At 39.4% G+C, this 21,465-nt stretch overlaps 1 protein-coding gene across 3 annotated transcripts in view; it reads left to right on the top strand.

Moving 5' to 3' along the window:
• Positions 1 to 21,465, top strand: part of PABIR2 (PABIR family member 2) — a 95,942-nt gene that overhangs the window by 68,896 nt on the left and 5,581 nt on the right. For 2 of the 3 annotated variants that reach the window (XM_030849104.2, XM_030849099.2), the window contains one exon: positions 10,888 to 11,543. The exons of the other annotated variant lie outside the window; for it this stretch is intronic. In XM_030849104.2, the coding sequence (XP_030704964.1) occupies positions 10,888 to 10,948 (61 nt within the window). In that variant the 3' untranslated portion in view covers positions 10,949 to 11,543. Of the gene's footprint in view, positions 1 to 10,887; positions 11,544 to 21,465 lie in introns of those variants that run through there. 3 annotated transcript variants of the gene reach the window in all.

Below are 21,465 nucleotides of genomic sequence, written 5' to 3'. Positions count from 1 at the left end.
TCTCTGGGGACTCTTTTATAAGGGCACTAATCCCATTCATGAGGGCTCCACCCCCATGACCTAATCACCTCCCAAAGGCCCCACCTCCAAATACCATCATATTGAGGATTAGGATTTCAACATATGAATTTGGGGGAGGGGGGACACAGACATTCAGTCCATTACACTAAACATCAGAGTTTGTTCTGATTTCCCCAGTCTTTCCACTGATTTTTTTTTCTGTTTCAGGATCCCACATAGCATTCAGAAGTCATGTCTCCTTAGTCTCCTCCAATCTGTAACAGTTCTGTCTTTCATGACCTTGATGCTTTTTAAGATACTGGCCAGCTACTTTGTAGAACGCCCCTCGATTTGGGGTTGTCTGATTTTTTTCTCATGATTAGATCGAGGTTATATATTTTCGACAAGAATACCACATAAATGATTTGTGCCATTCTCAGTGTTTCCTGACCTTTAATAACAGTGTCCCCTTGCACATTTTTATCACATAATTTTAAAATCATAAGTGTAAATAATTGCAAACATGTTATTTACAATCTATTATAAATATCAGCATTTTAAATAATACTGTTACTTCACTCTTTTAAATGTATTCTAAATACCAAATACTGAAGTGATTTTTACCCACCATCATTTTATTTTAAAACATATAAATATTTTAAACATTTAACATTTTATTCCTTGAATCTGTATTTTTAGTTCATTTCCCTCAGAGAATTTTATCTTAAGGTAATACACTTTTATATGTGAAATATAATGCTTCCACATCAGACTTCTCTGTAACAAAAATATACTTATAAAGTGAAATTAATTTTTACTTCCTGTATCCATAAAACACTACTAAAATTATTATAACTACTGTACATAAATGATCAAAACAAAATAAATATATTAAAAGGTTTTGAAAATAATTACAGTTACAAAAAGCATTTTTTTTTAATTTTTATTTTTGGATGCACTGAGTCTTTGTTGCTGCACGTGGGCTTTCTCTAGTTACGGCGAGCGGGGGCTACTCTTTGTTGCAGTGTACAGGCTTCTCATTGTGGTGGCTTCTCTTGCTGCGGAGCACAGGCTCTAGGCTCGTGGGCTCAGTAGTTGTGGCTCATGGGCTCTAGAGTGCAGGCTCAGTAGTTGTAGCGCACGGGCTTAGTTGCTCCGTGACATGTGGGATCCTCCCAGACCAGGGCTTGAACCCGTGTCCTCTGCATTGGCAGGTGGATTCTTAACCACTGCGCCAGCAGGGAAGCCCAAAAAGCATATTTTTATTTAAATGCATCTCAGTGAAATGGATGGGACTTTTTTTCAGGTATCCATGGACAAATATTACTATATTGCTAGAAAGAGACAGTTATTCAGCATCAATTCTATTTCTAATTTTCTTTATATACATAAGGACTGAGAAATCTTGTTCATATAAATAAGAAGATGAGACTTCAAAAATTTTATTATAACACTGTCGTATAATTCTATGAGTTCCTTTGAGTTCCATACCAAATATCAGAGTGATCTCCCAGCAAAAACAACTTTTTTCCATTTTTTATTGCAATATAATTCACGTACATAAAATGCACCCTTTTAAACTATAAAATTCAGTGGTTTTAGTATATTTTAAACATGGCGCAACCATTACCACTATCCAATTCCAGAAGAGTTTCATCACACCAAAAAGAAATTCCTTACACATTAGCAGTCACTTCCCATTTCCCTTCCCCCCAGCCCTTGGCAACCACTAATCTTTCTGTTTCTATGGATTTTCCTATTCTGGGCATTTCATATAAATGCAATAGTGTAATATGTGGCCTTTTGGGGGGTCTTTTTTTTTCGCTTTTTCTCAGTGTTTTCAAGGTTCATTGTTTTTATGGCTGAATACTATTCCATAGTATGGATGTACCTCATTTTCTTTATCCATTCATCAGTTGATGAACATTTGAGTTGTTTCCACTTTTGGTCATTGTGAATAGTGCTGTTATGAACATTTGTATGCAAGTTTTTGAGTGGACATATGTTTTCATTTCTCTTGGGTATATATACCTAGGAGTGGAATTTTGGGGTCTTATGATAACTCTATGTTTAACCTTTTAAGGAAGTGCCAGACTGTTTTCCAAAGTGGCTGCACCATTTTCCATTCCCACCAAGAGCGTATGAGCGTTCCAATTTCTCCACATCCTTGCCAATACTTGTTGGCAAAATCTGTCTTTTTGATTATAGCCATCCTAGTGGATGTAAAGTGGTATCTCTTCATGGTTTTGATTTGGATTTCCTTGATGGCTAAATGATTTTGAGCATTTTTCATGGACTTATTGGCCATTTGTATATCCTCTTTAGAGAAATATGTCTATTCAGATCTTTGCCCACTTTTAATTGGATTATATGTCCTTTTATTATTAAGTTGTAAGAGGTCTATATATATTCTAGATACAAGTCCCTTATCAAATATATGATTTGCAAATATTTTCTCCCATTCTGCATGTTGTCTTTTCACTTTCTGAATGGTATAATTTGCAGTACAAAAGTTTTAAATTTTCGTGTAGTCCACGAAAATTTTGTGTCTCTAGTTTTTTTTTCTTTTGTCACTTGTGCTTTTGGTGTCCTATTTAGAGATCCATTACCTAATTCAACATCATGAAGATTTATAACTATGTTTTCTTCTAAGAGTTTTAGTTTTAGTTTTTATAGTTTTAGCTCTGGGTCTCTTGCCATTTCCATATGAATTTTAGGATCATCATGTCAATTTCTGCAAGAAAAGCCAGCTGGGACTGTTTTTTAGGGATTTCATTGAATCTGTAGATTGTTTTGGGGGGTATTGCCATTGTAACAATATTATGTCTTCTAATCCATGAACAAGGAATGTCTTTTCATTTATTTATTGCTTCTTTTATTTCATTCAGTGATGTTTTATAGTTTTCAGTACACAACTCTTACACTTCCTTTGTTAAATTTATTCCTAATTATTTTTTTATTGCAAATGGAATTGTTGTTTGATTTTCAATTTGTCTATTGTTAGTAATAGTAGTATTGTATAGTAGTACAATTGATTTTTGTATATTGATCTTGTATCCTGCAACTTTGTTGAACATGTTACTAGCTCTAATATGGTTGTTTTTGTAGATTCTTTAGGATTTTCTGCGTACAAAATTATATTATCTGTGAATAGGGATATTTTTACTTCTTCCTTTCCAATATGTATGCCGTTTATTTCTTTCTCTTGCCTAACTGGCCTGACTAGAATCTCTAGTACAATGTTGAATAGAAGTGGTAAGAGTAGATATCCTTGTCTTGTTCCTGATCTTAGGGAGAAGGCTTTCAGTTTTACACCATTAAATCTGATGTTAGCTGTGGGTTTTTCATAGATGTCCTTTGTCAGATTGAGGAAATTACTTTCTATTTCTAGTTTTATGAATGTTTTTATCATGAAAGGACATTGGATTGTGTGAAATGCTTGTCCTGCATCTACTGAGATGTGGATTTTGTCCTTTGTTCTATTAATATGGTGTATTACATCGATTGATTTTCATATTTTGAACCAACCTTGAATTCATGGGAAAAATCCCACATGGTCATTGTATGTAATCCTTTTTATATGTTGTTGAATTCATGTAATTCATATACCAATAATTGCTGGTATTTTGTTAAGGATTTTTCATTATTGTGGTAAAACACACCTTTACATAAAATTCACCATTTCAACCATTTCAAAGTGTCCAACTCACTGGCATTTAGTACATTCACAGTATTGTGCAGTCATCATCACTATTTAGTTTCAGAGCATTTTCATCACCTCAAAAGGAAACCCCATACACATTAAGCAGTCACTCCTCATTCTCCCCTCTCCCTAGCCCTTGTCAACCACTTATGTAATTTCTGTCTCTATGGATCTACCTGTTCTGAATTTTGTTGAGGGTTTTTTTTTTTATCTATATTCGTAAGGGATATTGTCTGCAGTTTTTGCCCAGGTGTGAAGTGCAAATAACTTGGGTGAAATCCTTTCTATTTAGAGAATGACTAATTCAAATTCTTTATCAGTAAAAAAGGGGTCCTAGCCTTTCTGTAAAACACAGTTATTCACAGGCCCCTTTGTACCCCCTTCATTTGGCAAGAGAGGGAGGTGAGCAGAGGAAAGGAAGAGAGCATTTTTTCAGCTTTGTCTCTCTTCTGTCTGATGGAGAAGGAGGACTTTGGAAGGAAGCCTTTCCATTTATCTTCCTTGCCCTCTAGTCTCCCCTTTCTGTTGCTGTGCTCAGCCCCAAGTTGCCTCAAGTAGCCAGATCCCAGGACAATATCTCTGAGGTCTCTTCTCCTCAGCTGGGGCCTTCGCCCTCAGACTACTCTCAAAACTGCTTCCCTTTTGGGTGTCCCTTGCCTATAACCCTTGCTAACTGGCCAGATGGCATCCATTTGCTTGAACCACATGTTCTTGTTTGCTAAGGTCTCCCTAAAGTCTGTCCAAATTCCCTGAGCATGAGGAATGTCAAGCCCCAAAGTTGTAAAAAAGGGGACTTGCTGGAGGCCAACAAGGAGGTATTTCTGGAGATCACGGTGCTGTTTATGTAATTTTCAAGTAATGCACACAGGCAAGTTCATCATTTGGTGAAGCAGGCTCAGGGAGTGGGAGTAAAAGTTTACTCCCACCCTTACAGTGCCCCTCATAGCCCAGCCCACCCTACAGCTTTGTTGAGAGCTAAAAGTCCCTGGAGAGACTTGGAGGTGGGGAAGATTTTTTTCTCCAGGGAGGCTTCCTGGCTTACACTTCTCCAGACCCCAAGGATACTCCCAGACTCAAGTTGATGTCATTTGAGTGTTTTCAGATAGAGAATTTAAGACTTACTCTGACCTCATGTGCTTTGTGTTTCCAGCTGAACTCAAACTTTCCAAGACTTGGGTTCATTTACCTTTAGTCAAAAATTCCCTTTCTAATTACACGTGGGCCTCTTAAGTCTTCTTGGCCATCAGGTACCAGTTGATCAAAAGTACCACACATTTAGGTGGGGCCAATGAGGCTGACATCTCCTTTGAAGTTCAAATAGGGTTGGAAATGAGTGCAATATGGCTCACATGATGTCAACTCACATGTTTGAAATATAGTGTGTGACATTTGACAAACTCAAGCACATGGTAAGGCAGCCATTCTGCTTATAGAGCCAAAGATTCCACTCAGGAATAGGGAAATGACTTCCCATTGAGGGTCTGCTTCTCTGTTGATGGCGGACTCCGAATAGGGAGCTCTTTGATGAAGAGTCTGAATGCTATTTCCAGCTCTTGGGCAAGTAATGAGCTATTTGAATGATTTCAGAATTTTAGTAGGCAGACCTACCCTCATCCCTTGCCCTCACTCTGGGGGAGAGCCCCCACTGAAGGCATAAATGTTTTTCCTGCATGGTTGATAAAAGCTACCTGTCGTATGTATGTAATATACTTCTCCCTGAAGACTACTCCAGATAGCTGGGGCTTGGCCAGCCAAACCAGAGAAGGCAAATTTCCTGCAAGTAAGCTCTCACTTCCCTCATCTTCACCATAGCAGGCTTTAGAGCACTCTCTTCTATCGAATCAGGATGAGACCATAGAACCTTCAATTCAGCACCCCTGGTAATCTGGACCAGTTGCCTGCAGTTGGTATACAAAATAATAATAGTAGTGAATAGTCTTGTTACAATACTGTTACTATCTTACAGACAAGGAAACCAAGGCCAAGGGAGGGTACGTTATCTTTCCCAAGGTCAAACTGGAGAACCTGGGCTGGAATTCTGGTCTGTCTGACTCCAGAGACTACCTCTTAACCATTACACTATGTCAATTCATTCATTCACTCAACAAGTATTTAATCAGCACCAATTATGTGTTAGCACTATTTTAGGCACTAGAGATACAGCAGTCAGAAGGTCATCCAGCGGATCATGACACTGTGGGCCTCCAGAAGGAAGAAGTCTTCTGGGGATCAATGACATACAATGGAGGGTATATCTATTTGCTAGCAGGATGAGGGATCTCAAAAAGGTGAGCACTCCAAACTCGAGCACGGGCAGCGTATAAAAACCTCAAGCTGTGAGGCAAAGGAAGGTAGAGTTTGAGCTCAGCTCGGGTCCTTAGCAGCATCCTATGGGCTTAGTGTAGGCAGGCTGTGGCCCACGTGCCAGTGCTTGAAGTGGAGAACATGCCCCATTAGTCTCCATAACTCTGTGAAGGTCAACCACCCAGGGCCCCCTAACCGTAGGCCAACCTTATGTTTCCATGTCTGCTCACCCTTTTTTGCTATTAGCAGCTGAATGTGTGATGCTTGTGGCTCCTTGCAAGGAACTCTGGCAGTGGGTCACAGGTGGGGCTGAGCTCACCCCTCCTATAGATACATTTCTCCCTTGTAAAGGGAAAGGAGATAGATCAAAGGACACCAGGGCCCATGTGCTTCATATGGAGACCCGGGTGAGCTGAAAAGGAAGGGGGAGGAGGGGACTAGGGTAGGCTACAGCCAGGCCATGATTTATTGACTTGTTTTGCTCCTGCACTTCTGTTTACCCAGCTGGGCCTGCTGCTGCCCAGGGTCCCGGCATGTGCACAGCCACTCTGGCCAGTCCTTGTGGTAGTGTCAGAGAGAGCGTGGACTGTGTCAGCTCCTGGCAAAAGTGAGGCAGTGGAGTTCGTGTTTGATGGTTGCAACACTCCTACCCCACTGGGCCTTTTCTCACCCCCATGGGGTACCCCCTCCCCACACACGTATCCCAGTCTCAGCCACAAAATCCCTGGGGCCTTTTTCTCCTTAGAGGAGCCTGGTGTCACTCAGGTATCTAAGACATACCTACACTAACAGGTAAGCATCTGCCAACAGCCTCAAGCCTAATTCCTCTAGCATTTAAAAATGCTGGGCACCTCTTTACTTAATCCATTCAAGGTAGATAAGGACAGAGCGCCTCAGGAGAAGAAATGAAACAAATAGCTTGTGGAAGAGTTGTAGGTCCAAGAACATGAATCGAGTCCCTAGTCTTCTAGGCCAGTCCTCTAAATCCTGGCATCTCCATAAAGCTCGCTGACTGGTTTAAACAGCAATAGAGAAGTCTTGGCAGCCCCACATCAGAATGATTTCAGAACTGTGTGTGTGCACGTGCCGAGACAGAGAGAGAGACAGATAGGGTGGTAGCAGTGGTGGTCAGGATTTGAGGACTCAAAAGGCCCTTCCAGGTACATGTGGTCAATGGTCTGTTAGTGCGTAGAATCAGCTCTACTCCTCTCAAAAATCAACACAATAAATTAGGAGTTTGGGATTAGCAGATACGAACTACCATATATAAAACAGGCAAACAACAAGGTCCTACTGGATAGCGCAGGGAACTATATTCAATAATCCTTTAATAGACCGTGATGGAAAATAATATGAGAAAGAAAATATACGTACACACACACACATATATGTGTATAACACTGCTGTACACCAGAAACTAACAAAACATTGTAAATCAACTATACTTCAATTAAAAAAAAAAGAAAGAAAAACTCTCTGGGGGAAAAAAAAAACAACAAACCAACACGACCCCAAACCAAACAGAAGGGAGTAGCAACTGGTGGCAGAGGGCCCCTGGGCCTTGAGTAAGCACCAGAGGGGGCGGTTCTGAGTGGGGCTTTCAGATCCTAGCTCTGCTACTTATTAACTCTTTGACCTGAGCCAAGTTGCTAGCTTAGCTTAGCTTAGCTTCTCTTAGTCTCAGAATCACCCTCTAAAATGGGAGCAACACCTGCCTCACTTCATCGTTGTGGATATTGAACATGATAAAGTCTGTCAGGCACTTAGGAACCCATCTGCATGATCAATAGGAGAGGGCTGTGATGATCAAGATGAAGATTCCGGAGAACAGAGGATGGGACATCTGAAAGCTTCAGCACTTTTGATGTTCATTCCTAGTGTTTCCACAGTTCAGAGGAATGTTTGGAAGGGTGGAAACAACCCAAGTGTTCATTGACGGATGAGTGGATAAACAAAATGTATCAATAGTATACACATACAATAGAACACTACTTAGCCTTAAAAAGGAAGGAAATTCTGACACACGCTAGAACATGGATGGACCTTGAAAACATTATGCTAAGTGAAATGAGCCAGTCACAAAAAGACAAATACTCTATGATTCCACTTACAGGAGGGACCTGCAGTAATCAAATTCACTGAAACAGAAAGTAGGATGGTAGTTGCTAGGGACTTGAGGTAGGGGGAGAAGGGAAGTTGTTTAATGTGTAAAGAGTTTCGGTCTGGAAGATGAAAAGAGTTCTGGAGATGGATGGTTGCACAACAATGTGAATGTACATGATGCCACTGAACTGTACACTTAAAGTGGTAAACTTTATGTTAGGGTTCTGTTACCACAATTTGTTTTGAAATTAAAGTTGGAGAATTGATGGGGTTATGGGTGTATGCGTGAGGAATGAGAGCGGGGAAGAGCCCTGGTAAATAGATGAGTGCTCCAGTGAAAGCCTTGCTGGGATTCTACTATGTTCTACCCTACTATGAGAGGGCGGCTGATTTCCATAAAGGGGCAGAGACAGAGAAAACAGAAGTAGGAGAGGACGATGGCCTGGGGCTGTCAGTGTAAAACAAAAGATACAAGAGAATAGAGGTTTCTGAGCTCTGAAAATGCAGCAAACTAGGAAAGAAGGCTCCATCCCAAGGCTATGGTCATCTATGGTGAGCACCAAAGCCCCTTTGGACCACAGCTGCAACCAGAAGGGGAGACCTTAGAAGGGAAGGAGGAGGTGCCTTGGGCTGGCCTGAGGTAAAAATGGCAGAGATTCACGAATGCAATCAGCTCAACTGCCCATCGTTTCCAAGGCAGAGTGGCTGGGACCAGCCTCTCCTCTTCCTGCAATCCCGCTCCCTCCAGCTCCACAGGGCACCGTAAGGATGCCCTTCTCCTTCAGTTGGGCTGCCTGGTTTCCCTGGAGGGGAGGATCTGGAGGCAGGCCTTCCAGTCCTCACATCCCTAGCAGACCTACCTCCTGGCTGGACCATACCGGCCCCTGCGCCCATGGCCCCTGTCCATGTGGACACACCTAAGTCCAGGACCGGCACAAGCTGAAGAGATCCCAGCCCAGGCACGGAGGGAATTAGGCACGTCTTCTCTGCTCCTGAAGTAATGTTTGTCTTTCAAATTCTGCCAACCAAAATGGCTTGGGCTGTGATTCACCATCACACCGTTATGTCATACTTCCTTACTGCTTTTATGACCAAGGAAGACTCCAGGCACAGTAGCCATATTATGTCCCAGCAAACTCCTGCCCAAATTAAGTCACTCTTTCTGGTCCCTGTCGCTGTTCAAAAATGACATCCAAGGATAATTGCTGTTTTAGGGGCACATTTTAAGGCAAATGCAAGAAATAATGAATGTACCTATTTTCTGACTGAAATTTGCATCTGTCTTTTTACCCTCTCCTGGCAAACATGTTTTATGTTTATTTAAACAGCCCTTAATAAAAATGTACAGCTGCAAAGCATCTTACTACTCAATGCTTTCTGGTTAAGAAAATTGCCCATAATCACAGTTGACTTTCCTATTTGTAACAGAATATTATTTTTCATTGATGCATGGCTGCGGCCCAATGTGTGAACATTATAAACGCAGTGGGAGGCTTATCTGAGGTTGCAAGCACTTCATTCATTCATTCCTTCAGTCAATCAACAAACTTGTTTTGTGGATTTACCATGTGGGGTTTAGGACCTTTTACAGCAGAGGGAAAAGCATCTGCAGAGACATGAGAGAGCGTGGCAGTCACCGATATGATAAGGATAGCCACTGTCAACCACAGTTGATGTGTCATGATTGGCTGTAAAGTGTGACATCAATAATTTGTTACTGATAATAGTGAACGTACCAAAATTTACTTTAGTTATAAGTTGGAATGGATTCAAGGTTCTCCTTATAATAGCAGCGTCACTCTCACTTGCTTGCATTTCAGTATGTTTTAAAATGAGAGGTAGAGAAAAGGGTCTAATTACCAGCCAGCATGCCGAGAATCATATATTCCCCGAGTTCACCCACGGGAGTGTGTCACGCTTATGAACATCATCTGTCAGTTGTATCACAGTTTAGAATTGTTGGAGTGGCCCACAAGGTGTGTGTTACGTGGGGGAGTAGAGAGAGATGAACCTGGGGAGGTCCGATGGGTAGGTGCAGCTTTTCAGAGCTTGAATAAACACATTTTCGACTGGATTGCTCCCAAATTTTGCAGAGCTAATTGTCGTTGACATCACAGAGCTACTGCTCATTTATCAAGCTCCAGTCTTTCCCCAGATACAGAGATGGGATCTTAGTTAACGTAGGGACTGTCAGCCCATACTTGTGACTTTAGCCTGTCTTGGAGAAGCCATAATTATACTTCTCACAATCAACTGCTCCTAATACTGGCTGCATTGCATGTTGAGCGCCTTAGAAATGAGAATGTGACCCAAGAGGCAGTTTCCAGGCTAGGTTTCATGGAGTGATTGTATTGTGCACCTCATATATCTGTCTTGGAAAACAGATGGAAATTCTCAGTAAAGAGTCAAACTAGAAAAGGAACTTACTAATAATGAACTTGATATGCTATCTCTACTGGGCGTGTGGCAGGCTGCGGGGGGTACAGAAAAGGGATGCCTGTGTTGCCTTACCTTTCCAATATAAACTGGATTTCTGGAATTAACCAAAAGATAGATGGAATAATACCTCACATGCAAATAGAATAAGTGATTGGCTTGGCGTTCTGATTTGAAGGGTACCCAAAATGTTTCCCTGCCCCTGAAACTACTCTCCCACTGGTGCTTGATTTTCTAATATTAGAAATTGTGGTAGAATTACTTTATTTGTTTAAAATCTATGCTTTGTTCTTTTAACTGTTTTTCTTTTTCTTTTCTTTTTTTTCAAATGTATGCTTTAGGAAAGGAGGATACTTTAAAAAAATAAGAAGCACATTCAGGAATGAACTGGAAGCCTGCTAGAATTGTTAAGAAGACCAGTTGTGTGGAGATGCAACCTCAGTAATTAATCAGTGAGCAGCTAGCAGCCAAATATCTGATAAGAGGGAGGAGGCCCTCTCCTTTGAGGGGGAAAATGACTCCCTTCTGATTGAAAAAGCACCATCCCAGACCTTCTTGCTGCTGACATGCAGATGTACATCTGGCTGTAATCTCTCACTCCCTGCTAGCCTTTGCCAAGCTGTGTGGAACAGAAATCCCCGTTTCTCCCCCATGTAAGGACACAGAGAGAAATTGAATAGTTACATAGTTAAAATTCTGAGCACTGGCGAGGAGAAGGAACATGCCCAAAGCAATAAAAAGACTCTCACTTCAAAACTGTGGCTGAAGAAAGATTCGAGCAGTTTAAACAACTGGTTGAGTTGATTGGGGTGAAGGGAGTAGGCGTCTCAGAGCCACGGACAGGTCTTGATACTCTGCAGACAAGCCAAGAAATCTTTAAATTGTGTTTAATCTACTCAAGGTTGGTGAACAAGACAGAACAAATGCTTAATAAAAGTTGACGGGGTTTATTTGCACCTAGGTGTCTGTGTTTCAATAAATCCTACTCTAAATTTTATTTTCTGTGGAGTTGTTTTAAATGAAGGTTTATTGATAAAGAGTGAAAGCATAACTAAGTGGGGAAATGTGCTCTGTTCCCTCTCTCTGAGCTGTCCAACTTAAGGGAAACCTATCATTCTGTCAAAGTGGTGGCAACTCATCCAAATTGCAGGACTAGCACATAGGAGGAAAATCATACCCTTTGAAGTTTTGCCTGCAAAACTTAGTAACCCACAATTCAGAAGTGACAGCAAACACCACAGTGCCTCTGCCTTTGGATTAAACACTGCAGCCTTCTTTAAAAGTGAAAATGTCCCTGGGAAGGTTAACGTATAAAGTTACTGGGTCCTTAATAGGGTGGTTCCTCAAACTATTTATCAGAACCATCTGACACCACATCTTTCATTTATCTTGAGAACTTTAAAAATGCAGGACAGTATAGAGAGGAATATAGCAAACACTTGTGCACTTGCCACGCAGAGTGGAAATACAGTACTATATTTACTTTGTCTTCCATTAAAAAAAATAGAATAGTTTAATAGAACAGATTTTTAAAATAGCTTATTTTTTAAAATAAACTACAGGCGAAGTTGAAGTTCCCTTAATCTCCCACTTCTAGTCCATCCATTTTCCTTAATTTGATACATTTTCTTCCAGGATGTAAATAATACACTATATGGTTTTGTATGTACTTTGAAAATTCAGCATTATGTTCTTGAGATCAATCCACGTGGGTGCATAATGATCTAGTTTGTTTTCACTGCTGAACCGTAACCTATAGTACAACCCTGACACATTTCATTTATTCATTCCCCAATTGATGGATATTTATGTTGTTTCCTTTTTTTTTTTTTTACTATTAAAAACAACTTGCAGTGAACACAGGTGTCCATGTGTCTTTGTACACTAGGTGGCAAATTCTCCAGAGTATGTACATTTTAGATAGTAGAGTGAGATTGCCGAGTTAAAGAGTACACACACTTTTAGTTTTTCTGGGTCTTGGCAGATTACTTTCCAAAGTGTCTGTACCAAATAACAGACACCAGTCTATGTGGTCCCACGACACCATACCATTGACAATTCTTGAGTTTTAATTTTTGCCAATCCGACAAGTAAAAATCATGTCTCCTTTTTCTTAATTTCCATGAATACTAGTGAGGTTGAGCATCTTTTCATATATTTATAGATCACTCTAGTTTCTTGGGTCTATTGCCTGTTTGTAATCTTTGCCCGTTTTTCTTTTGGGCTGGTTGCCTTTTAAAAATTGATTTGTTTTATGTCTTTTAGATGCTGTTTCTTTTTCAATTTTTGCATGCCAAATATCTCCTCCCACTATATGGCTTGTTTTCACTTTATAGTGTTGTTTTTTTCTATAGACATTTTCATATTTAACGCAGCCTCACTTATCCATCTTTTCTTTTAAACTTTTTGAGGTTTTTGGGTGTGATTAATGATTCTTCCTTACTCTTAGACCATAAAGATATTCTATATTTGCATCAAAATGTTATGAAATTCTGCTTTTAACATTTAGATTTTTAACTCATTTTGAACTGATTCTCAGGTAGGATTTGAAGAAAGTTAATCTAATTTTTATCTTTTCTCACATGGATCATTTTAATACCATTTATTGAATAGTCTGTATCATATCCTCCATGATTTATAATCAGCCTCTGTCATATATCCAGTTCTCATAGATTTATATGAGTTGTTTTTAGGCTCTTTTAGATCCCACTGGTCTATTTGTTTATCCATCTGCCAATCCCACAGCACTCTTTTAATTGCTATAACATAATAAGTGTTGAGAATCTGCCCCCCATTGATCTTCTTCAAAATTGTGTTGTCTATTCTTGGTGCATGACTCTTCTATATAAATTTTAGGATCAGCTTGTCAGGATCCATTAAAAATCCTGTTGTGATTTTGATTGAACTTGAATTAAGTTTATAGATCAATTTGAAGAGAATTGCCATTTGATGTTGAGTCTTCTCATACATCATCATGGTATATCTCTCTTTTTGAGGTTACCCTTTTCTAAACTTAATTTTTTAAGATATTTGCCTAATTAGATTTTTTAATAATTTATTACAGATTTTGGAATATTTACTGTGGTTATTTATTTATTTATTTTTGGCCGCGTTGGGTCTTCATTGCTTGCACGTGGGGCTTTCTCTAGTTGCGTCGAGCTGGGGCTACTCTTCGTTGCAGTGCACAGGCTTCTCATTGCGGTGGCTTCTCTTTTTCTTTCTTTCTTTTTTTTGCAGTACACGGGCCTCTCACTGTTGTGGCCTCTCCCGTTGCAGAGCACAGGCTCCGGACGCGCAGGCTCAGCAGCCATGGCTCACGGGCCCAGCCGCTCTGCGGCATGTGGGATCTTCCCGGACTGAGTCACGAACCCGTGTCCCCTGCATCGGCAGGCGGACTTTCAACCACTACAACACCAGGGAAGCCCACGGTGGGCTTGTTGCGGAGCATGGGCTCTAGGCACGCAGGCTTCAGTAGTTGTGGCACGCAGGCTCAGTAGTTGTGGCTCGCAGGCTTAGTTGCTCCGTGGCATGTGGGATCTTCCTGGACCAGGGCTCGAACCCATGTCCCCTGCATTGGCAGGCAGATTCTTAACCACTGTGCCACCAGGGAAGAGCCTAAACTTTTAATTTTGATATAATTATGGATTCATAGGATGATGGAAATGTAGTATAGAGACGTCTCCTGTACTGTTCACCCATTTTCTCACAGTGGTTACATCTTGGTTTTTCAAACAGCTTTATTGAGGTACAACTGATATAAAAAACCCTGGACATATTTAATGTGTATAATTTAATTGGATAATTTGATGAGTTTGAAGATATGCATATATCCATGAAACCATCACCACAATCAGGTAATAAGCTATACAACACCTCTAAAAGTTTCCTCCTGCCCCTTTTTTTGGTTGTTGTTGTTCTTCTTTTGTCATTAGAAACTTAACATGAGATCTACCCTCTTAACAAGTTTTTAAGTGTACAATGCTGAATTGTTGACTCTAAGCACAATGTTGTACAGCAGATCTCTAGAACTTATTCATCTTACATAACTGAAACTTTATGTCAGTGATTACATTTTACATAACTAGAGTACAGTTCCAAACCCAGGGATTCAACATTGGTTCAATGTTCGTGTATACTTCTAAGCCATTTTACCCTGTGTAGATTTGTATAACCTCCACTGCAACCAAGATACAGAACTATTCCATCACCACAAAGATAGCCCTCATGCTACCCTTTTATAGTTACATCCACCCCATTTCTGACTCTCAGAAACCACTAATCTGTTCATCTCTACAGTTTTGTCATTTCAAGAATGTTATATAAATGGAATCACACACTATGCGACCTTTTGAGATTGTCTTTTTTATTCAGCATAATTCCTTAGATATTCATCCAAGTTGTTGTGTGTATCAATGGTTTTCTCCTTTTTATTGCTGAGTAATAGTCCATGGTATGGATGTACTACACTTTGTTGAACCATTCACCTATTGAGGGACATTTTAGTTGTCTCTGTTTTGGGCGTTTTCTGTTTGTTCTGCCTTTTGTCTTCATTTTCTTGTTTTCCTGTGGGTTACTTAAACATTTTTTAGAATTTCATTTTGATTTATCTACAGATGTTTTGGTGTATCTCTTCATATAGCTATATACATAACTTATCACAGTCCACTGGTGTCATTTACCTATTAGAGCAAAGTATAAAATTTTTGCTTCTCTTTATGTCCCTTTACCTCCCGCCACACACACAGTTTATAATGTAATTGTCTTAAGTATTTCCTTTACATACATTGAGAAACAGACAGTGTTTTACTTTTTGCTTCAATCATCAAACATAATTTAGAAAACTCAAGAGAAGGAAAGCCTATTGTATGTACCCATTTTTTTGTTCTTTCTTTGTTCTTCCTTCCTTCCTGATGTTCTATGATTCCTTCTTTTATTATTTCTTTCTGTCTGAAGAACTTCTGTTAGCCATTCTTTAAGGGTTGGCTTACTAGTGACAAATTCTTTTAATTTTCCTTCATCTGAGAATGTCTTGATTTCCCCTTCATTCCTGAAGGATACTTTTGCTGGATGTAGAATTCCGTGTTAGCAGTTCTTTTCTTTCAGCACTTGAAAAACATTGTGCCACTTCCTTGTGACCTCCATAGGTTCTGAAGAGAAATCCACTAACATTGGAATTGTTTTTTCCTTCTACTTAAGGTATCATTTCTCTCTGGCTGCTTTCAAGATTTTTTCTTTTTATTTAGCTTTCAGAGGTTTGACTATGTATCTCTGCCTGGATTTCTTTGGGTTTATCCTTTGGGGGATGAGTTTTTATTTGATCTTGAGTTTGATTTGAAACCATTAGAGGGTTTTGAGCATGGAGGCAACAAGATCTCATTTTTATCTTTAAAAGATAACTTTGGCTACTGTGTAAAGAAAGGATGGTAGAGGGGCAACAGGGGAAACAGAAAGACCAGTTAGGAGGTTAATGCAGTAGCCTGGATGACAGGCTATAGTGGCTTGGATTAAGATGGTAGCAAGTGAATGTAGCAGTAAATAGGGGCAGATTTTTTTTAACATAACAAAATGATATACACTTCATTCAATAGAGTTGATACATATGTGTTGATTTTTTTTGTATTTAAAAGCATCATTGATGTGGACAAACTGAAAACACAAGATAGTACTTTAACAATTTGCTAAATATAAAGAGGATTTATGGAGGAAAGGGATTAGGCAAAGCACTTGCTTGTGGAATATCCCTATTCTTTAAGAGAGACCAGACAAGAATACAGATAGACTGGGTCTAGGACTGGCTACACCAGTGGGTGGGTCTTTGGATTAGCAATATCAGTATCACTTGAGAACTTGTTGGAAATACATTATTAGACCTCCACCTAAATTTACTGAATCAGAAACTCTGACCCAGAAGACAGCTTTAACAAGAACTGCAGGGGATTACCATGCACTCTGAAGGTTGAAGACAAAGGTTTGAATCCTGCCTCTGTCATCAGCAAGCTGAGTAACTTATACACATCCCAACTTTATGGAATTTCAAGCCCATCATCTCTAAAATGAAAGAAACATCATCTACATTGCAAGCAGGGCTGTCAAGAGAATTCACAGAGATAATGAACATGAAAACACTTTGTAAACCTAAAACACTGAAGAAACATGAGCAACCTATTATCTATTATGTGGAAAAATTTTAAAAGCTTTTGAAACTCATAACGATATTCATTCAATATATGATAAAGCATGCTTGTCTGTTCTTTTTTTTAACATCAGAAAGGGGCAGATTTGAACTCTGTTTTAGAGAGAGACTTGAAAAGACTTGAAAGATTCATTATATGGGGACTGAGGGTAAAGAGAAAAGGAGAAATTAGGATGACGCCTTGTTTGAGGCTGGAGTTAACTATGTGGATGGTGACGCCATTTTCTAAAGTATGGAAGGCCAAGGTAGGAGTATATTTTGGGGTAAAATTAAGAGTTCTCTTTTGGTCACATTACATTTAAGATTCTGTGACAGATAAACTGGATATTACAAGAAAGTAGATGGATATATGAGTCTAGAGCTCAAGAGGAGATGTCAAGATTGTAGAGATAAATTTGGAAGTCATCAGCATATAGATACTGTTTAAAGTCACGGGAATGTATGAGATAATCTAGGCCATAGTGAAACTAGAAAAGAGGGCTAAGGCTTTAGCCTTGGGATACTTTAACATTTAGAGGTGAAACAGATGGGAAAGACAGCAGAAAAGACTGAGAAGAAACAGCAAGTAAGCAGGAGTAAAACCAGGAATTTATCCTAATAAGATGATTGGACAAACACGCAGAGATATACATGTACAAGTATGCTCATCACAGAATTTTTATAATAGCAGAAATTGGAAATAAATTTCTTTAGGGAGATGATTAAATAAGTCATGGTGCATATATACTATAGAATATGCCAGGCAGACATTAAAAGGATGGCATAAATCAACATTTATTGACATATAAAGAGGGCCATAACACATTCTTACATGAAAGAGCAGGTTACAAAATTGCATATACAGTATGATGTAAAATTATATGTAAATTTAATGTAAAATTATATGTATTTATGTGTATGTATGTAAATGCTGTCATGAAGGTAAGAGTTTTGTTTTTCTACTTTGTTTATTGATGTATCCCTTGAATCTAAAACAGTGTTTAGCACTTAGTAGGCACTAATAAATTTTTTTGAAGGAATGAATGAATGTTGAAAAACGCTCACCGAAAGGTTCAGAGTGGTTATCTCTGGGTCTTGTGATTAAGTATTAATTTTCCTTTCTTTTATATATGTTTTGAATTTATAAACAATGAGCATACCTTCTTTTTATCAGGAAGAAAATTCTTTTAATTTTTGAAACCACCATCACCATATCAGTTACCTATGACCTCCAAGTACCCCTGTTTGGCTGAATTCTGAGCAAAGGAGTTGCTTTGCCATTGTAAATCCATATTTGGGCAGGAAGATCAGAATGATAGCAAAGAGATATGTTGGCTCTTGGAGAGCTGCAGGCAGGAAAAATGAACTAGGAGGTAAAGACTGATAGGAGCTGCAAGGAAGAAAGACCCATGCCTTTGGGGAAAGAAAGGAGTTGAGCTGGGTTTTTCGAAACAGGGCAGCATAGCATAAGCTGAGAGCCCCTTGCAAAACCTGACCTGCAGGGAGAGGAGCCTGTGGAATCCAGAGAGCACAGTGATTTCTGCAATCTAAATTCTTGACTCACGATTGTGGATGGATAGAGGAGTTAATAGAAGAGTCAAGCTGTGGTTCCAAAGATTGTGCTCTTTGGTACAGAAATGCCTCATTCCCTTTGGTGGTGGCAGTAGAAAATGATGGAAGCCTCTGTTTGAAGAAGTCCTAGGCTCTCTTTTTTTTTGTTTTCCAGTGGCTATGTAAAAAGCAAGTCGGATTATGATCTTTGAATAACTGATTGAACACTCTTTGGGATTTCATATATGTGTTTGCCAATCACTCTCTGGCCTCCCCTCCACTCTCCCACGTTAGCCTCCTACTCCCCTCACCAGAAGGTACCTACGTTGCTCCAATGTGGAAGGTTAATCTCCTGCTCGCGTTCCTCCTGTACTGTATTATGCTAAATGAGTGCTCATTTTCTTCCTGGCCTTGACTTACAAGATACTCTCTTCTGTTGCCCAAGTCGTGGAAAGCACAGGCTCCAGGAAAAGGGTGGTGGTAGAGATGGGGTTGCCAGATAAAATACAGGATGCCCAGTTATATCTGAATTTCAGATAACCAATGACTTTTTAGTATAAGTATATCCCAAATATTGCATGAGACATACTTATGCCAAAAAAGTCATTGTTTATCTGAAATTCAAATTTAACTAGGCATCTTTTTTTTTTCCCTCTAAATCTGGAAACCCTAGGTAGAGGAAAAAAAGCCATCTTGTGACACAAGAATTTTCTCAGTGTTTTTCATCCAAAACTTACCAGATGTTTCTTAGATGGACTTTCAATTTACAAAAGGGGAACATAACTAACTGATTAAGTCAAGATTAGACTGCAAATCAGTACTAGGGTTGGAAATGTAAGTTTTGAAGTTCTCCAACACATGATCTAAGTCAGTGGTCTCTTTATCAATAATATATTGACTAGAAGGAAGCAGGATTAGAATTATCACAAAGGCACATATCCCCATGAAAAGTAAAATTTAAAAAGAATCTAAAGGCAATGACTCTTAAGGTTTTAATTTTATTTAGACTATGCGCATGACTATGTTTAGTCTCTGAAATAGTATTTCTCAAAGTGGGGTCCCTGGACTACCTGCATCAGAATCATCTGGAAAGCAGTCTGTAACAAACACAGACAGTGAAGATAATAGATCCTTTCAAGGATTGGGCCCATGGTCTTTGTCTCACCGGCACCACAGTCACTTCCTCCTTCATCTCCAGAGCCTTTAGTTCCACTAATAGCTTTTATCCAAAGGATCTCGATGACAGAGGGTTTGTTGGTTATTTTTAGGTTTTGTTTTTGCCATTACACATTACAAAAACAAAACTGTTAAAAGGTATTGATAACATTGTTAAAAGGCAAAATTGAAGAGGAATTTGACACTTCCCCCAACACACCCAAATACAAGAATCCGAAATAACTGTTAAATGTAAGAGAATAGATGATTGATCTGGCCAATATTAAATCACTAATTAATTTGATCTTGGAAGCTGAAGAAGTCTCCATCACCTTCATCTTGCCTTGGTGCCTAGCCATTCCATAAAATTTACTCTCTACTTTTCCTTTCACTCTCTACTCTTCCTCCAAGAGAACTAATCATATCTTAATAATTTGGTTCAGAGCCACAGTATAATTGCTCCAGGTCAATACTGTACCTTATCAGATTGGAGAGCAGAAGTTATTATCAAAAATTAAAAAGAATGAGGTCAAGAGGTACAACTTGACTTTCAAAGTATCCCTAGGACATGTGTATAACCAGAATGACTTTTTAAATTGAGGGACTATGATTGCTGTCTATTAGAGCAAAGCAAATATGTTCAGTCAGTCTGTCATTTCACATTTATAGCAAACGGTCTCACATTTGGTCAATTCCTTAATCACACGCTAATAAAAATAACATAAATAGTTTGGTAACTCACCCCATGCTACTAAAATGCAAGTAACCCAAGATGGCCTGGCTGTGTTGTTCTCATCTCGTTTTATCACCGGGGACTCGAGTCTTCTTAGTTAGCTTTATGGGCTGCCAGTTGATACTTGCCTAAATATTTCCTTCATACTCAGAACATTATAGTTACTTTTTCAGGCTTCAAATATTTCCAACTAATTCTAGAAATACGTGAGGTACGCCTGAAACGCCGACAGCTGTAGCTTAGACCCAAAATAGTCAGGCCTGCTCTAGGAGACGCATTGAGCAAACAGAACCAGGAGTTTGAAGGTGACAGCTGAACAGGCATCAATAGGAAACTGCCAGGTGCTCAGTTGATCCAGCTAAGGATGGGAACAGACAGATTCCATTTCTAGAAATAGCACAGAGGATGCCAACAAGTTGTGGGATATATGTGATAACGTGAATCTTCCCTTCCATTTTCTGGGGAGCTTAGAGGTGTCTCATGAACCTTAAACTTTAAAATGTGAAAATGTGTCTAATGAATAACCTTCGACATTGACTAGTTCAGCTCCTATTATTTTCAAGTCACTTTGCTAGGCACTTTGGGGGAATACCAAGAAGAAGTTTATGACACAGGCTCTACTCACACAGAGTTTTCACACCAGTTGAAGAAACAACACAAGTGTGGAGAAGTCCTATCTTATGAGGGGTTAGGATCCTGGTGAGCAATAATAATAATAATTTATAGACAAAATACCCCTCAGAAGTTTCTCTGAAAGGTGCTATATTGGAGACAGACATACTATTTTCCAGTAAGTCAAACACGGGCTTGTTTTCATTTTTCCCTCTAACTTTGTACCAGATCACTCTTTCTTTAGTCAAGAACTAAGCTAATTAGCTTGCATTTAGGGGCCATGTTAAATTTATAAAGCATATACATTTAAACATGAGAATCACACAGTGAGCGGCCCACAGGAACCAACACCATCTGAGGGATTCACATTTTCCAGTTCACATTGACTCCAGGGCAAAGCTTATTGAGCGGGATGGTGAATAGAATGGCCCACTTGATGTAAATTATTCTCTCTCTCACTCTCTCTCTATTTCTCTTTTTGTACATTGACAAATTCGTATGTTTGCTTATGATGTACCTCTCCATACCCATGTACCAAGATAGGTGAGGCCACGAGAAGGCAAGCTTCATTACTTACTGACTATATGACCTTGGCCAAGTGAACCCCACCGAGCGTCCATTCCATCATCTGTAAAACGAGGATAATAATTGCACCTTCCTGACAGGATTGTTCTGCAGATCAAATGCAATGATGCT

This window comes from Globicephala melas, chromosome X (genome assembly GCF_963455315.2).
Source record: "Globicephala melas chromosome X, mGloMel1.2, whole genome shotgun sequence".
Lineage (NCBI taxonomy): Eukaryota > Metazoa > Chordata > Mammalia > Artiodactyla > Delphinidae > Globicephala > Globicephala melas.
This window is presented reverse-complemented; position numbering and strand designations above follow the sequence as displayed.